Source organism: Mauremys reevesii, linkage group 13 (genome assembly GCF_016161935.1).
Source record: "Mauremys reevesii isolate NIE-2019 linkage group 13, ASM1616193v1, whole genome shotgun sequence".
NCBI lineage: Eukaryota > Metazoa > Chordata > Testudines > Geoemydidae > Mauremys > Mauremys reevesii.
This window is the reverse complement of record NC_052635.1, coordinates 32923201-32950808: the sequence shown is the minus strand read 5'-3', so window position 1 is coordinate 32950808 and position 27608 is coordinate 32923201. Positions and strand designations below refer to the sequence as shown.

At 41.4% G+C, this 27608-nt stretch overlaps 2 protein-coding genes across 4 annotated transcripts in view; both read right to left on the bottom strand.

Annotated features, from left to right (window-relative positions):
- CSE1L (chromosome segregation 1 like) overlaps window positions 1-20870 on the bottom strand; it is a 33969-nt gene extending 13099 nt beyond the window's left edge. The window contains exons 1-12 of one of the 3 annotated variants that reach the window (XM_039497909.1): window positions 20731-20870; window positions 15882-15977; window positions 15107-15249; window positions 9451-9552; window positions 8246-8391; window positions 7833-7923; window positions 7455-7562; window positions 6147-6239; window positions 4766-4933; window positions 4557-4686; window positions 3360-3425; window positions 746-948 (exon numbers count right to left, since the gene is read on the bottom strand). In XM_039497909.1, the coding sequence (XP_039353843.1) occupies window positions 746-948; window positions 3360-3425; window positions 4557-4686; window positions 4766-4933; window positions 6147-6239; window positions 7455-7562; window positions 7833-7923; window positions 8246-8391; window positions 9451-9552; window positions 15107-15249; window positions 15882-15966 (1335 nt within the window). In that variant the 5' untranslated portion in view covers window positions 15967-15977; window positions 20731-20870. Of the gene's footprint in view, window positions 1-745; window positions 949-3359; window positions 3426-4556; window positions 4687-4765; window positions 4934-6146; window positions 6240-7454; window positions 7563-7832; window positions 7924-8245; window positions 8392-9450; window positions 9553-15106; window positions 15250-15881; window positions 15978-19662; window positions 19798-20287; window positions 20443-20730 lie in introns of those variants that run through there. The other 2 variants (XM_039497907.1, XM_039497908.1) reach the window with 2 other exon arrangements.
- A 2799-nt stretch (window positions 20871-23669) lies between these two features.
- Window positions 23670-27608, bottom strand: part of ARFGEF2 (ADP ribosylation factor guanine nucleotide exchange factor 2) — a 55677-nt gene continuing 51738 nt past the window's right edge. Inside the window, exon 39 of the mRNA XM_039498585.1 lies at window positions 23670-27458. Coding sequence (XP_039354519.1) covers window positions 27282-27458 — 177 coding nt within the window. The 3' untranslated portion in view covers window positions 23670-27281. The remainder of the gene's footprint in view (window positions 27459-27608) is intronic.

Sequence of the window (27608 nt, the reverse complement as noted above, 5' to 3'; positions counted from 1 at the left end):
TTTATAAAGTGCTCAACCACCACAGTCTAGGTGCTACATAAATACTCTCATTCAGAACATCCTTTCCAATTATTCTGCACACACTTGTTTTGGCGTCGTTTCTAGCTGCAATGTTAAATGCTCAACATAAAATAGTCCCTAAACTGAGAAAGTACTTATGACACTTGCTAATCCTATAACCCCTATATAGAGGTGAAATCAAGTTCCTCTTAAATCAAGTGGAGATGTGTTTCACAGCAGTTCTTTAATCCTTGTAAGACTTACCTATATCATAACCATCGAATGCATCATAATTGAGCACTGCTCTCCAGATGCTCACAACAGGAAAGCAAGAGAGCTATAGAGCAGAACTGGGGTTCTTTGGCAGAACAGCAAGAAAGAAAGGTGCATAATATTTTTCACTATGCTTGATTGCAGACAATTGTATTAGTCTCTCAAAAGGCCATTCTAATTCATATATGGCGGGCCAAATTTTGATCAGCATAACGCCCTTCCCTTCAGTGAATTTATTGCCAGTATATACCATGTAACAAACTCAATCAACTTGTGGTACATATTTAGTCTCCTGTGGGCTATAATACTTTAAACTCAAGGACCAAAATTAGACCAATGTGCAAGTGCTGGGTGATGGTAGCAGTCTGCAATATGTAGGGGGTCAGACAATCCAGTGGTCCCCTATGGCCTTTAATTCTATGATGTGTGTATAGATACATTATGGTTTAAAATAAAAGGCGTGTAAAAGTACCTTCTGTGTCTGAGCTTTGGATGCCAAAGATGTTACAAGGTAAATGGCTGCATCTTTATGCTTCCAGTTGACAGATGGATTCTTTGCATATTCTTGCAGCATGGAATTAACATAGCCAGAGAAGATCCCTGTTACAGGTCCTTCAAAAAACTTGCATAAGCCTCGTACTAGATCACAGGCTGCTCTGCGTCTGGTATCAATATCTGTATAAAAAAAGAAATAAAAATATTATTTGGATATGAAAGAATGAATGGATCTAGTCACATGCCTACCTAATATAGTTTTTACTGACTAGCAACAACTATTGCCATGTACAGTATTAAGTCAAATATTTTACTTACTGTGATGAACATAGAATGGAGAAGTTTAAATCCATGCAGAAAATTTAATCTATAGCTTAACAGAGTGTTAAACAATATTCTAGGATACAGGCAAAGATATATAACATTGCGGATAGCATGCACTCCATATTTACTGCCTAATGAAAATTTTTTGACAGGCATGCAAGGAGTTTTCTTCTTCTTCATAATTTTCTCTTTACCCTTACAATAAAGTGCCTGGGCTAATAAATTTGCATGACAATTTTGTAAAATTTTCTTTTTGTTTCCAAAGAGGACATATACACACTAGAGCTTATTCTAGACCAGGGGTCAGCAACCTTTCAGAAGTGGTGTGTTGAGTCTTCACTTATTCACTTTAACTTAAGGTTTAGCATGCTGGTAATACATTTTAACGTTTTTTAGACTGTCTCTCTCTATAAGTCTATATTATATAACCAAACTATTGTTGTATGTAAAGTAAACAAGGTTTTCAAAATGTTTAAGAAGCTTCATTTAAAATTAAATTAAAATGATCTTACGCCACCGGCTCACTCAGCCTGCTGCCGTTCCATTCACCTAGTTTGGCAGCGGGCTGAGCAGGGCCTGTGGGACCCCAGCTGGTAAGGTGCCGTCAGCCAGACCCCAGACTGGCAGCGGGCTGAGTGGGGCTGGCGGCTGGGACCCCAGACTGGGGGTGCAGGTGGGAATATAGGGGGAATGGGGGGTGCAGGAGCTCCCGTTTGGTGCTCAGGGTAGGGGTGGGGATGGGGGGTGGTGCAAAAATCAGGGCATGGGGTGTGGGGGGCTGGGTATGCGTGGGGGGTGCAGGAGTCAGAACAGGGGCTGGAGGTGAGTGAGGGGGTGCAGGAGTCAGGGTGTGGAATGGCTGAGTATGTGTGGGGGGTGCAGAAGTCAGGGCAGAGGGCTAGGTGTGTGGGAGGGGGTGCAGGGGTCAGGGCAGAGGGCTGTGTGTGTGTGGGGGGGGGTTCAGGAGTCAGGACAGAGGGCTGGGGTGCTTGGCTCGTGTGGGTGCTCCCAGCACCCTGCCATGAGCGACTCACAGCAGGGGGCTGGAGGGGATATGCCCCCATTCCACCCTTTTCCCCAGGGCCCTATCTGTCCCCACCTCCTCTCTGCCTCCTCCCCGGAGCAGCGAGCACACTGTGGCTCCACTCCCCCCACACCTCGCAAGGGTGATCAGCTGATCGGCACAGGGAAGGAGAGGAGGAGGGGCAGGAAAGCACCATGCTGGGGGAAGAAGTGGGGGAGCTTGGCTGCTGGCAGGACCAAGCTTCTGCCTCCTGCCCCCGCAGTGGGCGGAGGGGCTGAGTGGGGCCTGCAGGTGGCAGGTAGCAGCATGCCATTAAAAATCATGCCACAGGTTGCCGACCCTTGTTCTAGACAAACTCGAGATATGGAATAAGCTTTTAAAAAATGGATTAAAAATTTAAGGTTTCCAACTGGACAACACAAGTACCAAGTAACAACCTACTTTCCATAACTGTTTGCAGTTTATTTGCCCAACTGGTCTCCAACATAATATAACTAAGGTAAGGGAAATCAGAACCAGATTCAGATGCATCAGGCTGTCTTCCTAGTATCCCAAGTAGCCTCAAAGTTCATATAAAATGTAACCAGTTGCCTAAATTTGATAAGAGTGGGATACTAGTTCATAAGAAGTCTCTCTACAGTCCTAGACCAACATGGCTACACCACCACTGCATATTATAACACAGAACTTCAGGATCATCATGAATAAATGCTAATAGTGGAGGCAGTGTTGCCTAGTAGATAAGAGCTCAGAAGACTCAGGCTCTATTTCTGGCTCTGCCATGGACCTGTAAGGTGACCTTGGGCAAGACACTTCACCTCAATGCCAGTTCCCCATCTGTAAAGTGAGGATAATATTGACCTCATTTGTAAAGCATTTTGAGATCAATGGATGAAAAGCACTACATAAGAACTAGGTACTAGGTATTATTACTGTTGTACATCGGAAGGGTGGCTAATTCCAGATAAGAGTGGTAGTATTTAAAACTCTGCTATGTCTTTCAATTGCAACACACTGACTTTTAGCCACTCTCTTTCCTATTATAATTTAAGAAAAAACTGAACAATTGTTCTTTTGCATGACAGTCAACTTTCTCAAGATTTGGATAAAGTCTCTTTAGAACTGATTTTGGAAAGGGCCTTCCAAGTGTAAAAATAAAGATATATAAACTTCAGAAAACTACTTCAGTTCTTTGGCATTATGTTTAAAAATGTAAAATATTCCCAGTATATCTGTGCATTACCAGATCCTTCCAAATCCCTCCTTATATATTCTTCAGAATTATCTTCAAAAGCTTCTTCATCAGCAGCTGCAGAGAAAAGAGACCATTTATGAGATACACTAATGAATTCATTTGTTTGTTTGGTTCTTGGCAAAGAATTGAGATACTTTGTGTCAACAACTATGGTTTAAAGAGTGTTCTGTGATATTAATGGGATTAAGAGATCTTGCCAACTACTACACAGCATATTGGGCTTGATGCATAACAAGTGACACAATGAGCTTTAACTGACAAATGTAACTCCTTTTCTTTCATGTTCATGAGCAGTTATACATAGGATGTAGAAAAGATGGGGGACATTCATAGAATCATAGATTATTAAGGTTGGAAGGGACCTCAAGAGATCATCTAGTCCAACCCTCTGCTCAAAGCAGGACCAATCCCCAAATCCCTAAATGGCCCCCTCAACTCACAACCCTGGGTTTAGCAGGCCAATGCTCAAACCACTGAGCTATTCCTTCCCCCATACACACCTCTACCCCGATAAAACGCGATCCGACATAACACGAATTCGGATATAATGCGGGAAAGCAGTGCTCGGGGGCGGTGGGGGGGAGGAGGTTTACACACTCCGGCGGATCAAAGCAAGTTCAATATAACAAGGTTTCACCTATAACGCTGTAAGATTTTTTGGCTCCCAAGGACAGCATTCTATCAGGGTAGAGGTGTATTTTAAATGTATTTGAACCAAGAGGCTTTCAAACTCATGCACTAGAAAGAAGGGAAGCTTCCAATTGGTGCAATAAATTTTCGTTACAGGTTAAGTCTTGCTGGCCCCAGGATCAAAATGATTCAGATGAGCCAGACAGATGAACCACTAAAGCTTGATGGGGTAAATTCTCCATGCTCCACCTCGTTACACAGCCTGAATTATTCTGGTGTTTGCGCTAATAACTTTATAAATTCAAAGTAATAGCTCAACTTGAAATTACAAGAGAAAGGACTGCTATCATTCCTTCCCAAATTGAAATTTTCCCACATGATCATTTCCACAGCAACTCAACAGATTAGCATACTATCAGAGAGACTTGGTTTGACTCTTGTGCAAGGGTGCCTAGGGTCCAATCGTGCAGCCCTTACATTACTATGAAGGTAACAAAAGTTATCCTTTACTGGTCATAATTGCTACTAACATGCCTTAAAAAAAAAATTAGTTACCTCTAAATTCCATGTTGGGAACAATAACTTTTTCACAGATGCTTGTCAGGGTATTCTGATCTTCAAACAGATGTTTATAATGTGGTCTCTCACAAACCGAGGCCAGAAACTGGATTGCATTGCTTACCAACTAGAACATAAAACGGACCAATTTTTAGCACAACTGACCCGTTTATTCTAAAATTGGATGGAAATATATAACAACTTACCAAGTCATATTTAACTTCCTGGCCTGTCGTGACCAACAAATTCCAGATCGCTGTGACAAAACGAGGCAGGTAAGGCTGGAATTCTTCGTCATATTTTTGAGCATACAAAGCAGCATTATCACAAATTTGGGATTTCAATAGCTCCAATAATCCAGCTTCCTCTTCATCCTCATATAAAACAAAACTAAAAACTCAAACATGCAAATTTCAACACTAGTGAACAGTCAGCTACCAAAATAAAAAAAAAAAGGCAAGTATTTTATAATGCTGTTGTATTGGTGTTTCACAATTCTAAATATAAGGAAATATAGGAATAAATGTACAGTTCTCACAATAGAGAGATGTAAATAACAAGGGATCTCAAGTATCTGTACAGGGACCAATGTTGTTTAACATATTCATAAATGATCTGGAAAAAAGAGGGTGAACAGTAAGGTTGCAAAGTTTGCAGACAATATAAAATTACCCAACAGCTGTCTATGAAGAGGTGCAGAGAGACTTCAGAAAATTGGGCAACTGGGCAACAAAATGGCAGACAAAATTCAGTTTTGATAAATGCAAAGTAATTCATATTGGAAAACGTAATCCCAATTATACATACAAAACGATGGGGTCTAATTTAGCTGTTACCACTCAAGAAAGATCTTGGCGTCACTGAGCAGATGTTTTCAGAGAACTATCAACAATGTGCAGCAGCAGACAAGCTAACAGAATGTTAAGAACCATTAGGAAAGAGAAAGATCAGAGAAAAAAGCATCACAATGTTACTATATAAATCCATGGTATGCCCAACACCTTGAATACTGTGTACAGTTCTGGTTGCCCCATCTCAAAAAAGATACATTAGAATTGGAAAAAAATACAGAGAAGGACAACAAAAAACGATTGGAGTATGGAACAGTTTCCATATGAGGAGAGATTAAAAAGACTGACTGTTCAGCTTGGAAAAGGAGGCGACTAAAAGGGGATATGATAGAGGTCTATAAAATCATGACTGGTGTGGAGAAAATGAACAAGGAAGTATTATTTACCCCCTCCACATAACACACAAACAAGGGGGTCACCCAATGAAATTAATAGGTAGCAGGTTTAAAACAAAAAAAAGAAGTACTTCTTCACACAACACACAGTCAACCTGTGGAACTCATTGCCAGGGGATCTTGCGAAGGCCAAAACTGTAACAGGGTTCAAAAAAGAATTAGGTAAGTTCACAGAGGATAGGTCCATCAATTGCTCTCTCCCAACGCTGTGCCGTGACTACACAACCACGTTAAAGCGCTGCCACAGCAGCACTTTAACGTTGCCAGTGTAGACAAGTCCTTAGTCACTCCTTCCCACTGCAAACAGATTTGAACAGAGGCAAATTTTATGGAATACTTACATCAGTCTGTAATAGTTTGTTATCTAAAGTTAAAAGACTATGAAAATTTGTCATCCAGGTTTCCATGTGATCTTCAAAAAACTCAGGAAGATCCTGTGAGGGGAAAAAAGTATGAAAGAAATGCACATTTTAAGTTCATTCCTGGTTATACTAGTTTGGCAGCTTTACAGAGTTACTGTCCGCTGTTCATTAACAATTTATTTTCTCAGAAAGGAAGATGGACAAGGACATAGGAAATCATGCAAGACCCTGACATAGAAGCTATAGTGTGAAGTCTCTATCTCTAGTATTTGTTTGTAGACGCCACTTCAGGGGATATTAGGAGCCATGAGAGATTTTCTCCTCTGAAAGATGGTCAGGGAGAGGCAACTCACGACCCTTTTTGTCCTAACGAAAGACACTCTCACTCCTCTTGCCCCCTTAGCCTCAAAACACAAAAGCACAGGCCGCCCCTTTTGCTCAATCCTACTCTTCAGTACAAAAGAAGGAAACAGGAGTGGACTCCAACAGTCTATGGGGACGTTTATCACACTTCAAGGGCCTGTACTCATATGGGTGCTTTGCCCTGTATAAAGAGTCTAAAAGTTTGCTTTTTAGCGTGTTTTTAACCACAGATATGCTTGTTTTATGCCTTAGCAATTCTACGGCAATGAAAAAAATAGTGAAATTATGTTGCTATCAAACTTAAAGTTAATAAAATCCCTTCTCATCTGATTTGCTTGAGACTGTTTACAATTGTTTTCTGTCAACCCCTACTAGACATGCAAAATAGTTTGACACTTGAGAAACAACGTCCACTGAACCTTTATCACCACCACTGCTCTTGTAATTAAGGTTGAACACTCCTAACAAAATCAGAAAAGGCCAAAGCTGACATTCTTGATCGTTTTCATTATTGTTTACCTTACTATAAGCAACAAAAGCTTTTCAGGCTCCTTTATGCATTATGAAGCAGCAGAGTGGCCACAAATTCAGGATTTTTGTTTTTAAGAGTCTTTTGCAATTCACCTGTAACTAGCTACCCTTGTATTTTTGCCTCTCTGATCTGCTACTTAGAGTTTACCTAGATCACGAAGACAGACTAAAATTAACTATAGGTTAGCAAACACGTTAGTCAATCCCAACCTCTGCCTATTCCCTTGTGTAGGCACAGGTTAATACTTTTTACCTTGACCAGATAATATCCTCCAGAGGGGACACCTTTTAAATTGATTCTACAGCAAAAAGCTTAACAGCTTAAAGCATACCCAATAATTCTTAACAGCTCAGAGCAGACCCAATAATTAGGAACAATAAATTAAGATTCACCTGAAAATTTAAACTGTAGAACAATTTTGCAATCTGAATTAGAGAAGAGAAGAGAACCTTCAAAGCACTGGCATCATTTGCATGCGTACTGCAAAGTTCAATGGTGGCCTAGAAAAGAAGAAAGGGTTAATAGGAAACATGAACAGAAATGTATTGGGTGTATTGCAAATGCCATGTAATGTTACTATTTTATTGAGAGCACATTCCAGAGTACCGATGACTTTAGAAACATACTAAATTTTAAATTGAAATCAGGATGACAACTAAACAACTATTTCTAAATAACTTGCATTCCACAAGAATTCACAAGTAAGTCAATTTAAAGTGTTAAATCATCCTTAAAAGAAGCTCAAACAATTCTCAGAAATAATCCTGTACCTTAAAGAGATTTGTCAAGGGCTGTGCAAACGCATCAAGGACAAGTTTGATTTCTGTCCACAGTTCATTTGATTTAAACTCATGGCGGTATCTGGCAAACGAAGGGAGGGGGAGGAAAAAAATGGTAATAGCACTTCATTCCAATTTCACTTGCATCTAATTATTTATAAAGGAACTCTGAACCTTGAGACAAGTTCTTGCATTTGCTTGAATGACTAAATGCTACAATTAAAACTGTCCATGTAAGGTATGAAATCCAATAACCACTTAAATAAAGCTATCAATCATTATAAAGTCAGTAACTTCAATCAGAAGCCACAAATGATTAACACAACCACAAAATTCAATTTAATAAGCAGAGGTATGTGCATTTTAGTAGAAATTCTGGAATCCATACACTAATCCCTTAATACCTTTTAAATAAGGAGTGTGCAGTGCGAAGGACTCCATTAATGACATGGAAATCTCCACTCTGAAAACGATTCACCATTTCGGTCAGCAGGTCTGGCCATTTCTGAGGGAAGTCTTCCCTGCCAATAATGCTAATGGCGTCACTTAACTGGAAAGGAAATATAACCATTATATCATACCATTTGTGAGCAGCATAGTGATCAGTACTTATATACTACTTTTACTCCTGGGGGAATTTTGCACTGCACTGCTGGTGGCTCCTACCCTGCTCCCCAGTCCACCCAACCCCCATGCATCTGGACCACCCATACCCAGAGCCCCCCACACACACCCAGAAACCCCTCAGTCTCCTGCACCCGACCCCCCACCACGGTGATTCTCACCCTCCCTGTAACCGGACCCCCACCCCTGCATCCACACACCTGCTGAGCCCCAACCACCTTCACCTGGATCCCCGCTGCAGAGTCCCATTCCCCCAGCACCAGGGACACCCCCTTCAAACCACCCACACAGAACCCTCTCACCCCACACCTGGATTCCCACTGGGCTAACCCTGCTTGCCTCACACCTAGATCGGGGCCAGGGCTAGGCATGCAAGACTCTGTCCCCCTCTCACTTGCTACCTTGGTACAGATGGCATGAAGGGGCAGGGCCCTAGGGTGTTTCTGGGGCAAGCCCGGCCCTTGCATTGTGTTAGGGTCTGGTGCAGCCTCACCACTGAGTCTGTCCCCCGAGGGGCAGGGGAGCTGCAGGGTGATCTCCCACCTCCATGCAGCCAGTGGCCTATGCTCCCCACTGCCATGCTGGAGTCTCCACATTTATTTATTGATGAATGAAATATGCAGAATTTTAAAATACTGTGCACAGAATTTTTATTTTTTTGGTGCAGAATTCCCTTAGGAGCATACAGTGACTGACACATGACAAATACCTAGATGCTCACTCACTTTAAGCTAGTTAGATTGAGAGGGATCACAAGTTAAAGAAGAAAACATTTGTTTTATCCACTTGTTCTCATTGAGAGAGAATGAGAATGAATATATACACACACACACACACACACACACACACACACACACACGGAGTAAACTCTTTGGAAGACCCCAGAGCACGACTCTGATCTCCCATCAGGGCTTCTAGGCACAACATCTGCCTGAAGATCTCAGTTAAGCAATCTAAAAAACCCCACTTCATTCTGTCATCTTACCTGTTTTTGAATTTGTTCTGGACTGCTAAGCATCAAGTGTACTATGTTGCCTTTAATAGCTATCCTGTCTGTTTCACATATTTTGTTTGGTTCATCTTCAATCTGAAAGTAAAACATTAATTAACTGAGACATCTGTTACTCCTCTGTGCAATGAAAAAAAAATACTCCAAATATTTTTGAGTGTTCTTTACATAAGCTGAGCATGTTGCACCACAATAAAGAAACCCAGTGTAGAAAACTGAGTGTTTGCCAACATCTTTATTGTAATGATATACCTCTGCCTATGCTGGAACCATAATGGCAATCTCTGCAGATAAACCAAGAAAATTAAATGCTTCTATAAAATTAGGGACTACACTTTCTCCTTCAGAATTACTGGTTTGAAGAGGCTGACCAACCACTTCAAAATAGACATTTATAGGTGAATTTGAATTAAATGAAGGTATTTCTCAGTTGGGTGGGTGAACTTAACTTGGAACCCAGCAAACTTCAAACAACAAATAAGTAATTTCAAAGCTTACACAAAATAAAACTGAAAACGACTACAGAAATGCCCCCCCCCCCACTTCTCTAATCTGTAATTTATAGTTATTGATCTCTTGCTTAGCAGTAGCAGAACTCAGGGCCTTGCAAGATCAGCTTCCTATTTGGAGCAGAAATAAGTGAGAGTGAACCTCTTAATGTAGTTTGTTTATTTACAAGATGCACAAATCCTGTTTTCTTGAACAGGACTTATAATGAGCAGCGCATAGGCATCTCCCTCTTACAGCAGCCTCAGGAAAGGTAGCTCTGCCCTGTCGTCTGAAGCATCTTGTGCCTCTGGCGCTCTTCTCCAAGGCCCATCAAGTTTAAAGCCCGGTCTACACTAAAAAGTTATGTCAACATCAGCCATTTTGCATCAACCTAGTTGAATGTGTCCAATTTTGTCTCCTACCGACATAAGCTCTCCATTATGCTGACATAGTAACACCACCTCCCTGAGCAGCACTGAGCCATGGTCAATGTACTGAGGTTGACACAGACTGAACGCAGACACTGAATTACCTATGTAGACCCTAACAGTCCTCCAGCCGCTGGCTCATAATACTCCACTGCCCAGGCATCACAGATACCCGAAGCACACCCCCACCCTTAAAGCCCTCCAATTTTTTTAAATGTCTTTTCCTGATTGTCCATCTTGGTGAGCACAACTACCAGTTTTCCACTGTTGTGGACAACTGCCCAGCTCACCACATCAGCTACATGCTCCAGACGTGCTCCAGCCAGGAGCAGACAGGATTGGATTTCCTGGGCCTGAGAACATACTGTGCAGTCACAGCTACAGACCATCCACAGAAATGTGGACATCTATGAGCAGATTGCACAGGGGAGGCAGAAGGGGTATGACAGGGAGCAGCACCAAAGCAAAGAAATGGCAGTAGGCATACCAGAACGCCAACGAAGCCAACGGTCAAGTCAGTGCCAAGCTGCAGACCTGCTACTTTTACAAAGAGCTGCATGCCATACTTGGTGAATACACCATCATCCCACACTCCCCCATGGATACCACTGAGGAGCCCAAATCACAGGCCCCCGGTATGAATAGCAAGGATGAGGACGACGACGGGGGACATGCAACTGGGGAGGATGTCCAGCTATGCCACAATTCAGGACCTATTTGAGACTTCCCTGCAGTCCAGGCAGTTGAGCAAAGGCAAGCCCACGCCTGTGTAAAAATGGTGCCAGTATTCAGTGCCATTGCACTATACTCATAATTTTATGCAACCAGCAATTCCCCCCTTCATTTCCCTCATCCCTGGCAGGGCATACCATGGCTGAAGCTGTGAGTGATGCTGCGCACAATCACTCTGAAGCAGAAATGTCAACCTCTTGTTTAACATTTTAGGGGAGCAAGGGAAGGCAGTTCTAAATCTTAACTTTTGTTTTCCATTGTGACTATACTGACAACGGTATCTCTGTGTGTTTTATCTGTAGCTGCTGTAGTTGCAGCAATCAGGGGTTTCTCTTCCGCACCGGTGAGTGCCTGAGCCAGAGGAGGAAGAGAAAGAGGAGGACTTGGGATAACATTTTCAGTGGGATCCTGCAAGCCAGTGCTGCATCAGACTGTGAACAGAGGACCTGGAGGATGAATATTGCAAGACTGTAGGGAGAAGGAAAGATCAGACAGGGGAAGGGCCCAGGAGTCAGAGAGGGAGATGCACCAGGTCATAAAGGGGCTTCTCTAGCAACAACAAACATAGATGCTGCAGACTCTTCTGGACCTAATGATTCAACAAGCCCAGGCTCGCCTCCCTCTGAGGGCCATGGAGAACTCCAGTATACTCCACATTCCATGTGGTATCAGGGGCCACATCCCTACCCCTACACACCGGGGGACATTAAAGACAACCACAACTAGACATACACTGACCTGTTAAGAGCCACGACTGCTGTATGTGAAGCTAAAATGGACATGAATGTTCCTTCCCCTTCTTTAAACTCTGTTCCACAAGTCTATTAAGGTTTTAATGCATTTAGTTTTAACTTGCACAAAATTTTGTGTGACATGTTTTCATTTACTCAAGACAACAGTATTGTTTGGCAAATAATTCATCTTTATTAGTTTCCAACATATTCTGCAGAATGCCTGGTGGCACTGAAAGCACCCACTTCGTTGTTAGAGTACATTGTAACACAATTCATAGGCTCAGTGAACAAAGTGTAATCATCAGATGTGCACCACGCACCACACAATTTGTAACAAGCCCACAAACTATAGGGCCAGGTAGAGCACTGTACACCACAACGCATTACTGTGGCTTGCTGTTAATGTGCTCTTTCAAATCCTCCTTGAGCTATATAGCTCCATAGTGAGCTCTTCTGATAGCCCTTACGTCTGGCTGCTCAAACTCAGCAGACAGCGACTGCACCTCTGCCCTCTACCCCAGCAGGTACTATTCCCCCTTTGCTTCACAGATATTATACAGGACACAACAGGCAGCTATGACAATTGGGATACGTTTCTTACTGAGATTCAATTGTGTGAATAAACACCAGCACCCTTTCAGTCTACCAAAAGCATATTCATTCAACTGTCATTCTCCAACTGCTAAGCCAGTATATGGCTTCATGAACCAGGGGAGTAAAGAATAGGCTGGGCCCCTCTGGATCAGTATTGGCCTTTCAAGATCCCTAATGGTAATCTGCCGATCAGGAAAGAGTCCCTGCTTGTAGCTTTCTGAACAGTCCTGTGTTCTTAAAGATACAAGTGTCATGCACCTTCCCTAACCAGCCAACACTGACGTCAGTGAAGTCCCTGGGATCCACCAGCGCTTGCATAACCACTGAAAAACAGCCCCTTCTCATGATGTACTCTATGGCAAAGTGGTCTGGTGCCAAAATAGACACATGCATGACATCTGTTGCTCCACTGCAGTTCAGGAAACCACTGCTGCAAATCCACACATTATGTCCTGCACACTGCCAAGAGTTACAATCCTGCATAGCAGGAGATGATTAATGGCCCTGCCCACTTGCATGACAACAGTCCCCGAAGTGGATTTTCCAACTCCAAAGTGACTTTGCAAAGACAGCAGCAATCTGGCATTGCAAGTTTCCACAGTGTAATCACTGTCAGTGCAGCTCTAATTCTTGTGTCACTGCTCGGCACACAGACCCAGGAACGCGGCCTTGCACATCCAAACATTCTGCAGCCAGTGCTCATCACCCCAAGCCTACATACCAATGTGATCCCATTAGTCAGCACTTGTTTCCCACGGCCAGGAGCAGTGCTCCACCACTTGCATCTGCTCCATATACACCAAAAGCATGGACTAGTTCTCACTATGTCCCACAGCAATCTGCTCTTCAGAAAATCATCACATTCTCCGCGGCTCTTCAAATACCAGAAGATTGCCTATGCCTGCAATACTCATGACAATAGTTAAGAGCTGTGCATGCTCCAGGCTTGTGTCAGAGATGGCGGACTGCAACAAGTTCCACATGGGTTCATGGGATTTTCAAAACAGGCACGAAAATTATGGGATAGAGATGGCATTATGGGGCAGAGAAAGTCGTACGATAAGAACCTGAACCCCATTGTCCCAGTCACCCCTGCACGACTCACTCACACCCCACCATGCTGCAATGCCAAAACTTTCCAAAACAGTGCACTGAATGACGGGGAGTTACACACTTGGGTTACCTACCCATGGCACACCGCATTGTTCATCGAAACAAGCTTTCCTAGCGCATACGTGAAGTAATCACATGAGTCAAGTGTGCATGTGCACAAGTGATAGACTAACTGTGGCAGCTTTATGCAAGCATAACTTGTGCCGATAAATGTTTGTACTGCAAATGTGACCTATATGCTTGATAAACTCGGTGCCTTTTTCCTCCCCCAGCCCTTGAGCTTTATACCTGGGAGATACCTAGCCCAAGGCTGCTCACTAAGACCACATGGCCTAGAAAGGTGAACCTGGGCACATACTCTATACAGCTGCTCTCCAACACAAGTGAATCTTAGCATTTCAATTGCCAGACCAAGGGAGTGCTTGAACTCATATAGCATCCTTAATGACTCTTTGGATGCACCTACTACATGGCATCTTTATCCTGAGTGTTTGTACTAATAAGGAAACCATTAGCACCTTTTGCTATAACTGTATGCTGGGTACTAATTATGTCAACAGCAAATACAATATTTCATATAAAGAAGTGTGATATGACAGTGTCCATTTAAACTGTAGTAAGACAGACACCAAAGGCCTAAAATTTTACATCACTAATACAGTCATCCCATTTGTAATGAGAAATTCACATTCTGATTTAACAGCTAGTTTGCATTAATCCTAAAGCATTTTTTCCAGCATTATAAAATTTATACATTGAAGATTTTCAGAGACACAAACGGCAGTTAGGCATTTAACTCCCAATAACTTTCAGTGGGAATTCAGCATTTAGCTGCTAGGTGTACTACAAAAATCTCCACACATTGTCAGGGTTGATAGGTCCCAAATGTAGTTGTTTTATCCATAAATTAAATTAAATTTAACTACAGCTTAATATTTTGAACAAAGAATGCTCCAGGATCTCCAAAATAAGAACAACTTTAAGCTCCAACATCTCTGTAAGTGAGAAACTAAAACAATATAATGCCCAAGTGTGGACACTCTTTAAATTGGTTAGCGTTAATCAGTTATAACCTCACCTAAGCTAAACTGATTTAAAGAGTGTTTGCATACAAAGTTGTATTCGTTTTAAAAAAAAACCAAACCAAACCAAAAACAACACCTTCTTTAGTTGAAATGAGGCAACTTTGTGTTTAGACCAGGCTTGCCCTACTGTCTTCTGTATTTTTTTCCCCAGAAATGTGAATGTCAAATGCTATATTCTTCCTTCACCATTTCATTATCCTGCTCTATTCTTATGATCCAGCAAGGGAGTGAAATTAACAAGAATCTGACCGTCTTCTCTCAGGCTTCAAGAACCCAAATACCGTCAATTCCTATCCAGTCAATAAGTCAAGATCTGTACTTATTTTGATCCATCTATCATCTCTCAAAGCATGGGTATGCTAACATTCTCCGTGATTACTGTTCACATAAGAATAGTTTATTGTATATCAGACAGCTTATATTACATTTTATCACAACTATTCACCAAAATACCTACAATTCTCCAGTTTCTTTTAATATAATTCTTGAAAGTTACAGAGGCACAGACTTTGATGACATTATCTTGCGACTTCTCCAGCAGCGTTAAGAGTAACAATGGGTAATTCTGGTTTCCTTCAACTGATTCGAGAAACTTCTCCGCTGTAAGATAATATGCTAAGTTAACAAAAAATGCATTAGCTTTTACAGAGCCCTATCATTCTTCAACATTGAAACAGAAAACAAAGCACCATTTAGTAATTAGACTAATATTCATATGAGTGTGTCTCAAGAAGAGAAGTATGTAAATAGACCGCATTTTTATTTCCACAAAAATTGACAAATATTAAGTGATCATGGTGCTAGAGTGTTTCCACTACAAAAAAAAGTTTTGAATGAAGAGCAAGCTGTGGAAATATTGCATCCTCACCATTTCTAAAAAGCCATGAACACCCAGAGGCAAATCCTGGATTTTTAATTAGCATCAATTTAATTAGCATTATCTATGTTTGGAAACAGCATTGCTTCTTTTCATTGAAGATATATAAGAGAATATGAAATTAGGAAAAGAAGGGAAATGGAAGAGAAGGAAAACAGGGAGAAGAGTTATGGATAGCTTTTATTTACACACTTTGTCACAGGGTTCCTTCAAAGACTCAACTGCTTTAGAAACTAACCCAAACAGGTAGGAAAAAGATCACATCTAACAAACGTCAGTGGCAGTTCAGGCAGACAGAAGAATATGCAGATATTATGCTTTTCAGCCAAGCGCTATGCATTTTTAAGTATTTTACCTGGACGCCGTATAGAAGGATCTGGATCTAGTGTCTTCTTTAGGTATTCTGTTAAAGTCTGTAAATTGGCATCACTGAGCTCCATAACTGCAGAACCTAAAGATGCATAAAATATTTGGTTAAGAATTCAGAGTTAAAAAATAGTTTCTATGCAATCTATTTACCAGCCCAATAGGCTGTGCATACAATTATTTAGGATTTACATTTTCATTTGAAATTTCAGAAAGTGCATTCATACCCTGTATTATATCCAAGCAAAGCGGATAGATATATATTTCATTTCATAAAGCAGAAAGCATGAAATTTTTCTCAATTATGTATGACTGCTAACAACTATTTTATTAGTTAGGCCGAGCAACTAGAGAATTGCAAACAGAACAGTTTTAAGTTCTCTGGAGAGCTGACTCTTGTTTAAAGGCACATTACAAAAGAAAAAGCTGGTAAAGAACTTGCAATATAAAATTCTTACCCTGTAAACAGAAAGCTGTTTCAAGCCAAGCCAACCTACATTATTCTTCCTTTTCCCTCATTGTCCTACACATATTTCCAGGTTCACCTTGGTGAGCTGTTACCTTCACAGCTTAGTTGAGATCATTCAAGTGACAATATCATCACTCGACTAGAGTCAAGACACATTTCAATTTTGTTCAAGCTCTTTTCCTCCCTCTCCTTTTCCCATGGTGGTCTGTTTTTCTTTGCTATTCCAAGTTGCACTTTCTTATCCTATTGTTTAGGCAACAACAAGACTGGCCTAATCTTCAGTGAGAAGATGTTTCCCTTCTCAAAAAGGAGATGGTAGCAAAAATTAAAACTAACTACAGAATTTATAATCTGCTATGAGAACACACACTTTTCCACTGGAGTATCAGCAGATACTTCTGTAATCCAGACTGGAGTCTGGGTGTCCCATTTTAGTATTGATTACCAATCCACAGCAACATCTAACGTATCTACAAATGCATCCAACCTCCATCTCGTTGAGCTAATTTTTGCCTAATGATACAGTATGTACTTATATACCATTTTAAAGAGACAATTACACCACAAGAGTTTCATTTACCTTACTGTGGGTAAGTATGCAAGTGACCATTGCATGTTGTAAAAGAATACAATCCTGCCCCAAAACAGAAAGGTCAGAGGCATCACTTTTTCCTGCAGTTTTCAGCTGACCTGACTACAATCACATTCACTAGCTCATATCAGCTAACAAAACCCTACTAAAAGGTAATATTTAATATGAGAGTTTACCAGCTCTCCGACATAAAGCCCTCATCCACCATTACTGTGGTAAAACAAATATTTGATGCATCCATAATTAAAAATTACTTACTCCAGGCAAGTGTAATTTTGCAAGGCCAGGGAATCAACCAATACACAAGTCATTCAGTTTATCTTTCGAATCTGAATGAAGTTCAGTGCTCATGAAACAAATGGATCGCAAGTACTGGCTAGGGAGAGCCTGGCCTTGGTAAGCAGCTGTATAATACAGGTATGTAGATATACTCCACCCTAATTGAACTCATGTCACTTGTGAATTATGTAGACTTGATACATGGCTGCAGTGGTAAGAAATTAACCCATGACACACACACACAGCCCCTTCCCATCAGTCCCATGGTGAATGGAATTTACATTAGCTACAAGAATGTTGCTGATTTTTCATCTTTACAACTTGTTTCCTCTATTTCTCACTCCACCTCTCATCTACTACTTTCATCCTTTCTCTGTTACAATCAGGAAATAAAAGACACTTTAGCCAAAAAATATGTTAGCTACTGAATTAAGAATCTATTCCCTTCAGTCTCAATCTATTTGATTTCTTATCAGAGATTTTCTTTGGAAAACTGTTGGTTGAAACAACTTTGAACTCAGATGACTATGCTTTCCTGCTCAGAGCAGGAGTTTAGAATTTCAAAGCCCTTTCAGTTGCATCTGGCATGTCAGCCAGTACCTGGTCCTGTGGGACCACAGGAAATCCCATCTCTCAGCCTCTCTTATTTCCACAAAGATAGAATGGGCTCTTCTCCCTGGAGAGCTTACTATAAAGTTATAGAAAAACCTCAAACAGAAAGAAACTGAGGTGTGTTTTCACAGTCCTGTTTCAGACTCTGAACTAAATCTTGCGTATTTTACATAAATAATCCCACTGAAATTAATGGGCCCATATCTGCTCCAACCGAAGGCCAATGAACTCATTCACATAAGTATTGTGAACAGGTGCTCAGTTGGTAGCTGTGGGGCTATAATGCCAGCAACTTTTGTTCCCCTTTATATTAATACACACCAGAAAGCCATAATAATGCGTCTTCCTTAACAGACTGCAACTTGCTATAGAAAGAGTAAAAATGTTTTTGAGTTTTGACCCAGGCAAGTGTCTATGCTGACAGATACTAACATAATTCACATATTAAGGAGGGAGATAAATTAACTGAGGGCAAGGATTAGTGTCAGAAATAAGAAAAAAGACATTTCTCCCCACTCCACTTTCATGGAACACTATAAAGAACTTTTGAGAACACTGCATTTCTGCTCTAAATTGTTACATCACTTATCAGGCATGAGTTCCATTCACAGGAATACTTATTTCCTTAATTTAGTGAAAAGATAGTAAGCGGAATAGCAACTGACTAAACCACAATACTTTGGAAACAAGTACTAGCTGGGATTTTACCTGAAACAAGACAAAGTGAGGGCAAAGTCAAGAGGTGCCGTGTGCTATGATTTACTGTTCCCAAAACCCATCTTCTCTGCAAACTTCCTCTACCACAAAACCCACTGTAAGGGCAATGGAAGAGGTTTTTCTATCCATGTAGTAAATCCACCCCGTTGAAAGGTGGTAACTGGGTTGACAGAAGAATTCTTCCATTAAGCTAGTCGTACTTACACCAGGGTCTAAATTGGGTTAACTACATCCCTTGGGAGCATGACATTTTTCACACCACTGAGCAAAGTAGCTAGGTTGACCTAAATTTTCGGTGTAGCCCAGACCTCAGTTGCAGATATCCGTACATAGAAGAGCACGATACCAATACACATTGAGGTAATGGCTCTCTCATGATCTGGTACTTTTCTCTTCCCCCAGCAGCTTTCGCACATTCTCTAAACCCCAACTTCTCTTAAGATTGTAAGTAACCACAGTTACTTTAGCAGCAGAGCTCTTGTACCCACTTTATGTGGCAGTGAGCAGGAAAGAGATGGAGGAAAGAAAGGAGTTCTAAACATATGTGGACTTCTGTGTGTTTAATAATTAGGCCTAGTATGTTTTCCAAATCACCACCACTCCTTCACCATCCATTCCAAGTTTCTAAATCCCTGCTTTTACTACAGTGCCCAGAGTATTACACAGATGTAAAGATTGCTCCTCCTTCCTCCAAAAACCTCAGCTCATTTTCACTCCTTTTTAATGCATCCTAGCTCCTCTCTTCCCTTTCAACTCTAGCCAGTAACCAGGCATAGAGTTAAATTAGAACAAGGACTAAGTGCACACAAGTATTTTGCAGCAAAAGCTGGTGCCTTCCAACAGGTACAGTGCTGGGAAGTGAACCCAGCTTACATCCAGGGAGGAGTGCCTGTTTCCTTCCTTTGGTTGTACTAACCAGTGAGTGTATACTATGCACAATGAAGCGGGGGAGAGAAGGGAAAAGCACCCAACCCTAGAGTGAGGGGGAAGAAACTCAGTGCCACAGACTTCTGCAGCAAAGACTGAAAAGATCCCACCCATGTGGTGAGGCTTCTTCCAGTTATCACCCAGCTATCTCCGAAATACTGCTGTGCAAATCACCTCCTGTGCTCCTCTACCCATCATACCGCAGCAAACCAGGCCACGTGCCCGAGGGACAGACGAGCGAGACAGGCCCGTAAGGGAGGACAGAGGCTGCCCCCTTACCCCCTCCCTGCAGCGATCGGAGGACGGCGGCTGCCCCCTTGCACCCACCCAGCCTGTGCAAGAGGGGCCGGGGAGACCGCCCCCTTCGCGCTCCCCGAAGAGGGGGTAGGAGGCGACACCGCCACCCTCAGTCGCTACTGTTAAGTCGGGGGCCGGGGTAGGCTGCCCCGAGGCCCCACCGCCAAGGGGGCGCGCTCAGGGCCTCGGAGAAGAGAGACTGAAGCGGCACCCACCCTCCCTCAAACTAACTCGCTACCCGCCAGACTGACAGCAGCGCAGACCAATCAGAGCGAACCTTTCCCTACTCCTTCGGCCTAAGAACCAACGCTCGCGGGTGCAAGCGAAGAAGGCGGGCCCGGGTGGGCCCAGCACGTTCGGCTGCGCCTCCCGCTGGGCCGTGGGCCCAGAGCCCATCCCCAGTCCGGGAACAGGGAACCCCCCTGTGTAAGCAGCGAAGGGGACCCGGCCTACGAGCCTCGCCCGCAGGGGCCCTCGCGCTGCGCGCGCGGCTGATCCTCACCTGGAGGGTCTCCCCGGCGGCGGCGGCAGCTCCGAGAGCTCCGGCTCCGCTTCACATTCAAACCACGGTGAGAGGGCGCGACGGCGGCGGCGGCGGCGACGCACTGATCGCATCACGCTACGCGCGCGGAGCTGAGCCAATCAGCAAAGCCTTAGCGCCTCCGGCTTGGGCCAATCGCCGGCACCTTCGCTCCTGAGGCGGCTAGGCCAATCGCCAGCCTCCTCCCACAATCCATCGGGCGCGGCCGGGCTGGTGGGGTCCCGGCCTGAGTCAGCTCTGACCCCCCCGGCCCGGCTACGCAGGCGCCGCTCCTCATCCCCACCCCGCAGGCAGCCGAGCGGCTCTACAGGGGCCTTCCCCGTTCACGTTTCTCAGCTTTTCTCCACGACCCCCAAGGGCTGGAAACGTGCATTAGCCCCTCCCCCCACCTGTGAGAGTCTCACCTAGTTCCCTGACCGCCCCGCCAGAGCGTTAAGCCATTGCTGCTACTCCTGCCCGGGCAGGGGGGGCCGTGCAATGTACCCCTCCCGCAACTCATTTAGTCCCCAGCTTCAGGAATCACATCTCCGCCCCGCAGCACGCCAGCCAGAGCTCATCCACAACCTTCCTTTCTACCCTCAGGCTTCAGGAATAACTGGCCTGGCCTCCTGTTTTTGTGTGGCCAAGTGACTAAGGATTGCATGGCATTTACATGCGTCTGATGAAGTGGGTCTTCACCCACGAAAGCTTAGACTCCAATACAGCTGTTAGTCTTTAAGGTGCCACAGGACGCGTTATTGCTTTTTATAGAATTTACAAGCACCTGTAAATAAAAAAAGAAAAAAGAAACTGACAGCATAAGCTTCCCACTTGCGTTCAACAAGGCCATTTGGTCAAACCTGCCACTGTAAGTAGTAGGGTGGGTTAGGGAATATCTTGTATTGGACCAACATCTGTTGGTGGCAGAGACAAGCATTTACATTTACACAGAGTTGGGGAGGGAGAGGAGAAGCAGCTTACACAGTGTCACACCTAATTACAAGACCAACATATTGTTTAGCTTAACTACTTAAAACATTTAAAGGGACCATTCCAGGTGAAGTGGCCTGTTAAAACCCCTCCCCTCAAAGGGAGGAAGTGGGTTATAGATTGTTTATCCCGTGTCTCTTGAATCACTGATTTTTAATGTCTAGCAGAGTTAGGAATTTTAGCTCCCAAGCTCATCTTTTGAAAGTGGGTGCAGATTCCTTTGCAGAGAACTGAGGTCAGATGGAGTAATTGCATTGTGAAATATGTTCATCTACAGCTGATGGGATGTTTTTGTCTTATTTTCCTGTGCAAGTTTGAGAGCATAGTGATTGGTTTCTCACACACAGCTTCTATGGAGGGCATTTAGTGTACTGGAGGAAGTACACCCACATGCTGTGATAGGCATATGTATAAGAGCTATGCATCCAAAGCAGCACAGAAGATACCCCCTAGTGAGACTGAAGTAACAGACTCCTTACCACCTTTCCTCAGCCCCTTGCCAGTCCCTGTCCCTGCCCCAACCCTTCTCTTGGAACTGCCTAGCAAAAGCAGGGCCCATATAGGAACCTTTGCCAAAAATAAATTAGTTCTAAACCTAGTCATAAAACTGGATGCTATAGAAATCAGACTACACAAAGGGTTCACCTATAGACCATTCTAGTAGCTTTACTACAGTATTAAGGAATGCTAGAAGAAACTAATAGCAGACAGTACTATTTTAACCTGTAACATTTTTTGGGAATTATATCAAACTAAGATGGTCATTCAGTGCACTTCCCACAACATGTTACTGATTCGACAGACTACTAGGCCAAACTCATTAAATTAATGTACTATTTTGTGTGCTCAGATTGTGTATATTAATGTTCTCCCACTTGCACTAAAAACTCTGATCCCAGGCAAAATGTTTAAGATGAGATGCAGACCCATGGCACCATGGGAGTTTGTGTTATACCCATTGTGGATATTCTATTTCTCAACTCCCATTTGTATGCAATAATGGTTACCCTGTGGTTGCTGTTACACCTTTAGGTCTCATTTTCCTTGAGGGAGAGGTGTTTTTCTTGGCTCTCCAATTGTGGCACACACAAAAGATCAGTCTGTCAGCAAGTGGCAAAATAAGAAGTCAACAGAAAACTAGACTGGCCCTAAAAAACTATACTGGCCATAATCTAAAGCTAATAAGGACATTCACACTCACAAATCACATCAAACTAAGCCTCAAGGTTCCACCTCAGCTGACATTGTGCAAGCTAGGCACCATCTGTCCAATTTGGACAGATTATAAAATGTTATGGCCTGAATATGTTGCAAATTAATGTAGTAGGAAGAGTTTAAGACTATTGTAGAGGTTTTACTATAATTGCAGTGGTACTAAAAAGCAGAGAAAGGTCTATACTATACCCCAATTAAAAAAACCATACATCTATCATCAGATAACCCAAGACTTCTATTCTCACTTACTACAGTAGAAGAGATCGTTGTAATTTATAGTTGTGCCCAAAAAAATATTTTAAATCCATAAACAAACATCAGATGAGCATCAATGAGGATTAAGTCAATTTATTTGACTTAAACTTAGCTGAACATACAGTGCTCATGCAGGAGCCTGCTAGTCAGAGGTAGCTTTCATAATTATATTATTCTGCCTACCCAGGCATTCCTAGCTTCTGAAAAGCTACTATTCAGATGAGTAGTAATGGCAGTTAAAAATGATTGCTGTGGAAATCAAAGTGATAATATTCTGATTCCTGAATTACCTGTTCTCAACTCTTCCTCTTCTCCCCCTTCCCCCAAAGAGTAGTAAGAACACTAACAGGTACTCTATGGAATAGTAACCTGGAAAAGGACTCTTCTAATCATGGAAGCATACTTCATTGTACTTCATTGCTCATAGAAGAATTATAAGGAATTCACAATAATGGAATGAAATTCTCCTGCCAGTGACCCCCGCATCCCTCACATTTAACAAAACAAGAGAGATGAATAATAGTGGACAATTCTCTCTGTTCTTTGTAAGTTGTCACTGACAGAGAACTCTCCCACTGAAACTGCCCCAATTTAAAGTTAGCACAATTTTTCCTACATATACCATTACATTCGTGTTTAAGCAAATCACTTTGGTTAACAAGACTGCATAGGCAACCTTATGCGGATAGCCAAGATGTATCTGCCTTCTCTGAAAATTAGTCAAGTGTTTTGATTTTTTTGTTTTTTAAAAAAGCACATTACCACCATTTCTATTTGTTACTCACCATACACCAAAAGCTTTGTTGTTCAGAAGTTTGAAAACAAGAGGACTGGTTACATCTCACAAACTGGATATACCACAAAATAGTTTCACATAAGTTTTAATTACTACATTAAAAACCACTTCACTTTTTAAAACTTTATTGATTTACCACCTGATTAAAGCATGGATTGTAACAGTATTATACACAATATTTTTATGTAGAAAACTTTACATAGTTTTTATTATATAATTATTTTCTGCTATTCTCTCAAAAATGTATACATCCATTGGGCAAGGAACTCTTCTCATTAAATTACTGATATTAAATGCACTTAATATGGAGATCTTCAAGAAAAAGTAACTAGTTACTAACTTAGGCATTTTACATACATAAAACATACATTGTGCACAGAAAGTACATGTTGTTTGAAGTGGCAGAAGTGATTGAACAAAATTTAAAGACAGTTTAAGTGAGCTGTACCTTAGAAAGCTTGTAAATTTACTGCAGGCCAAGGATAGAATATTCTTTTAAAACATTCATCAATATATCACTACAATGTTAGATTTTTTAAGCTAGAAGAGTTGTACTAGAATCTTGTGTTTGCATTTTAGAAGCTACAGAAATAAGTGAAATCACATAGGGAGAAAAAAAAAACCAAGGTTCAATATAATATTTTACTTGCACCATAACAAGCAATAGAAACACCAAGAGGGTAATTTTGAGGGTTTATCCTAATCAAGACATTAACAACTCTCCCACTATCCACCGCCTTCAAAGGGTTCCAGTAAAAAAAAAAAAAAAAAAAAAAAAGTAAAATCATAAACATGCAGGTACTCCACATTAATACCATTAAATTATAAGACTACCTGTCATTTGTTGCATAACATTTAAAATACATCTGAATACAACTGTGTACTACACACGGAGGCCTAGATCCTTATCAGCATATACTAACATGGACCCCTGTTCTCATGCACAGTCCCACTGAAGCCAGTGAGACTCCACACAGACAGTGGTGTGCGTGCCAGCAGACCCTGGTTCAGGATCAGAGCCAGAAGGCAATTACTCTTGGAGTTTGACTGAGCACTCTTAGCTTTGTTATTATGATGTCCATGGGTTATGGCCTTTCCAAAAGGTACAGAGAAGCAAACAGCTGGTGTAAAATTAAGGGCTTCAGACATTACATTTACTAATGCACCATTCTCTATACAATCAACTTTCAGAAACTTCTGAGACAGGAATACAGCTGTCATAGTCTCTCCTCACCGCATACACTATATGGTAAAGCTAGAATGTTTCAGATGTCATGTATGATCAAATATCAATGTTTAGCAGTTTTTAAATGGCATATAGACCAGTCAAATCCTTTCATAAGGAATCAGTCTAAGGAAATAGTCATTCAAACCTGAAGCTGTGTTAAAAGGCTCTCTGACATTGATAAAGGCTCTTAATTTCATTATCTTGAATATCCATACATGTATAAAGACACGTTTATTAAAACCACTTCAATACTATTTTATATTGAAAGAAAACCCAAAATGCCATTGTTCTGAAAGAATTTGGAGAAAAAAAATAAAAAGCCCAATTCTCATCGTTCAGATTTTAACAGTTGTATTGCTTTCATGCTGCCTACCAGGGATAGAAAGCATGCAACCTGAAAAGGTAATGTTTTAACAGGAGACAGGACTAAAGTCATATACTGTACATTCATTAACAACAAGAGTGATGTTCAAACATGAGAAATAAAATCTAAATAAATAGTCCTATTTATTTATTTTCTTACTGTAGTTGATGAAACAATACAGTAGAAGGGAATAAGTGACTGCTACACTTTACACTGCCACACAAAGGACATATACGGACTTCAAATGTAGGAAGTTAGTTAAATGCAATTACTTATTTTTCAGTCTTTATTCATGGTAAAATATAGCCATATATTCTTTTCTACTGAAAGAATTTATATATTTCTTCTAATGTATACTTAAAATAAAAACCCATTTACTTTTCTTTGGTATTAAAATTAAAAAGACAAAATAAGGTAAGTGAAAACCTTAGAGCACTACTGGCCAAAACAAACTACATTAATATAAAGTAAGAGCACCATTCTGACTCTGAAGAAACCCACAAAAAATGAATCCCCATCAAATCCAAAGTTTGGATTTTCCAATGCTATATTAAACTTTGATTGCATTAGCAGGAAAAATCTCTATTTACAAAGCAAAAGGATAAGTACTAAAGACACAACTGTTTTATTTCATTCAATTAACACTTATATAGTTCTTGTATGCAAATATGGGAAGCACAAACAGTGCTTGATAACACTTTTCCCACTTGCATCCTTAATACATTAAAGAAGGTGGTGACTTTCCTCCCACCCTTCCACAGGGATCCTATACTGTTTTTAGAGTTACGGTTTTAAGTCACTTGCAAATACGGATAATCCTATGGACAGGTTCAATTCTGTTCAACTTCAGTTAAAACTGAAAGTGCATCAGAGGAATCATTGTAACAAGAACACTATGGTCTGGCCTTTCCAAAAAAAAAAAAAGGAAGTCACTAGGGCTAATAAAATTGCAATGTTAAATCACAAGTTTGCTTCTTGGTTGCCTCCAATAAATAGGAATGTATTGGAAGGTGCGTTAGTGTGTGCTGAAGCTAAAAATTTTTTTAACTAAAGCGGTCCTGGTGGGAACTAGATTTTATTTCCACAAGCCATACTGACAGAACTTGAAAGTTGAGGCATTAAAATAACCAACACTCACAAATTGGCAGTAAAAACAGATATGTCCTGATATGTACTAAAGAGATTACTTCTGGCTAAACAGACATCTTTGCTACGAAATAGATATTCAAAATATAAGAGGTTGACAAACCAATGTTATTTTTACTTAATCTGTTCAGTGTGCACTTCAAAGAAAATCAAATAAATAACCCTATTCTTGCATTTTACCATCTCATCTAGATAATCAGGCAAAATATAAAAGGCAATGAAGAGTTTAAAAAGCTTTCCAATTCCTAATAACTTGAGATTTTTCCGAGTTCATTTGAGAGTATGTGTTACTATGTACTTCTGACACAACTAAACCTTCCATGAAAGCTGATCTTGGAAGGGTAAACACTGCTACTAAAATGGCTTACTACATAACCTGCAGGAGGAAAGCCTTTCCCCCAACTGGTGTATCTACAGCCACTGTACAACAAACTAAACAAAAAAAACAAACACACTAACTGTTCTAGTCATGTGCACACACAGAAAAAAATCCAGCATGATCTTTTGGTGGCCACTAGCCATTGCAATATATTTTATTATTAACATATGTGCTAACATCACAAGCCTATACAACCATATTCAGTATTTCCAAGGGGAATAATTTCCATTGAGGAATCCTTTCCAGCAGATTTATGGGAATAAGCTGGAAGGTACAAGACCAAACAATTGAAGTAACTGATCTGCAGAAACAGAATTAATCGTAAGAATGACTAGCACTGAAGCGGACTTTACATCCACTGTGTTAACTCTGTAGGCAACAACTTAAATACAATCATCGAACTGCTGATAGCTATATTTTTGTAGGGTGGGCAGAACAAAAATCTGTTTTTCCAAAAATGGCATCTTGATCTGGATGATCTGCTGCTCTCTTGGGTTACTGAGAGGTACCAAATGACTTTTGTCCCTCCTCTTGAATCCATTCCTTGAATGTAGCATGACTAAAGCTTTGTGAATAAGCAGCAATGGCCAGTCTTACTTGAGGCTACCATGAAGGCGAACGGGTCCCAGTTGTCCGTAACGGCTCCTGTGGTATCCAGATTTTGAACACTACACCTATACGCAGGAAGAACTTCCGTAACACAGCTCGGAGCTCAGGAATCAGGTCAAACTGCATGATTTCACAGAGGTACGGGTAATAAGTTGAAGCATGTGCTTTAAACTTTTATGGAAAAAGAATAAGATGACTTAATACATGACAAAAATTTAAAAAAAAAAGAAAAAAGAAAAAGTTACTCCCATTACCTAGAATGTTACAACAGTAAAACTCAGGAGTTGGCATTGTTTTTCCCAATGAAGAGAAGAAATGCTC